The sequence below is a fragment of the Manacus vitellinus genome, unplaced genomic scaffold (genome assembly GCF_001715985.3).
Source record: "Manacus vitellinus isolate BGI_N305 unplaced genomic scaffold, ASM171598v3 scaffold_2028_pilon, whole genome shotgun sequence".
NCBI lineage: Eukaryota > Metazoa > Chordata > Aves > Passeriformes > Pipridae > Manacus > Manacus vitellinus.
The window spans coordinates 1-1403 of NW_021939419.1; the positions used below are offsets into that span (position 1 = coordinate 1).

Below are 1403 nucleotides of genomic sequence, written 5' to 3' on the forward strand. Positions count from 1 at the left end.
GGGGCGGGCAGCACCCGGCCGGCTCCTCTCCCTGGCCCCGGGAGCAGCTGGGGGACCCCCGGGCCGGCATGCACCCGCCCGGCCCTGGGAAGCGCTGCCGGTGCCCAGAGGGGCTGCTGCCATCCCGGGAGCACCACAGAGCCGCTCTTGTTCTTTCCTCTTCAAGTGCCTACAAGAGGTTCAGTGAACTGCTGCCAAAGCAGGAGCGGGAGAACGCCTGCTCCGCGCGGGTTCCCAAGAGCCACATCCTGACGCTGCCTGAGCTGCGGGTACGGTGCCTGGCACACACAGGACGCTGCTACTCCTGGGTGGGGGCATGTTTGGGCAGGGCCTCGGTTTACCCACCACGGCCTCACCGTGCCAATGCTCTGCCCTCAGCTGTGCCCACAAACAGCTTCCTCGTCCCCAGTGAGCCGCTGAGGATCCCAGGGATCCCCGTGGTGCATCCCGGGAGGCACAGGACAGGCTCAGCTGTGCTGTGGGTGCCGCACTGGTGGCAGAGTGGGGCACTTGCTCAGCTGCTGGAGCAGCAGCCACAGCCGGTGTGTGCAGGAGGGAACCAGCCCAGCCCAGCCCTGCCTGAGCCGTTCCTGTGTCCACAGGCAAACCCCTTCCAGCACCGGATCTGCCATGTGTTCTCCACCTCGGAGGCCGGGGACAACAGCATGTCCTTTGAAGACTTCCTTGATATGCTGAGCGTCTTCAGTGACTCTGCCACCTTCGACATCAAATCCCACTATGCCTTCCGCATCTTTGGTAAGGCTGGGGGCTGCTGCTGTCTCCTGGGGTCCCCACACCTCAAGGAAGAGGGGATGGGGGATGAATCCATGTTCAGGAGGGCTGCCCATGGGGACGGTGGCTTCAGGAACTCCCTGTGGGACTGGCTGTTTTGGCACAGTGATGCGCACGAAGCTGTGCAGTGCTGGTGCTTGTGACTCTCTGGGGTCTCTGTGGCCCTGCCAAAAGGTACCTTTCCTGTCCCCACAGACTTTGACGACGATGGGACTCTGGACAGGAAGGACCTGGAGCAACTGGTGAACTGCCTGACGGGGCAGGGCGAGGAGTCCCGGCTGAGCAGGGCGGAGATGGAGCAGCTCATCCAAAACGTGAGCGTGTCGGGCAGGGCACGGACACTGCACGGCCCCAGGCACAGAGCTCACCATCCCTTTCCCCCCAGATCCTGGAGGAGTCTGACATCGACAAGGACGGCACCATCAACCTCTCCGAGTTCCAGCATGTCGTCTCCCGCTCCCCAGACTTTGCCAGGTGCGGTGGTGCCCAGCAGCACAGCCTATCCCGGGGCCTGTCTGGGGGTTCATTGTCCCAGTTGCTGAGCTGGGGCAGAGCTCATGGTGGCAGGAGGGCAAGGCTGCCCTGTGCCAGGTCTGCCATAATGGCAGAGC

General features: G+C 63.8%; 1 protein-coding gene across 1 annotated transcript; it reads left to right on the plus strand.

Moving 5' to 3' along the window:
* Positions 1–68: 68 nt before the first annotated feature.
* LOC103764414 (calcium and integrin-binding protein 1) lies at positions 69–1363 on the plus strand (the record flags this gene model as incomplete). Its single annotated transcript, XM_029959474.1, has 4 exons — positions 69–269; positions 603–756; positions 988–1106; positions 1178–1363. Coding segments are annotated over exons 1-4 (660 nt in total), but the record flags the coding sequence as incomplete, so codon positions are not given.
* Positions 1364–1403: the final 40 nt, after the last annotated feature.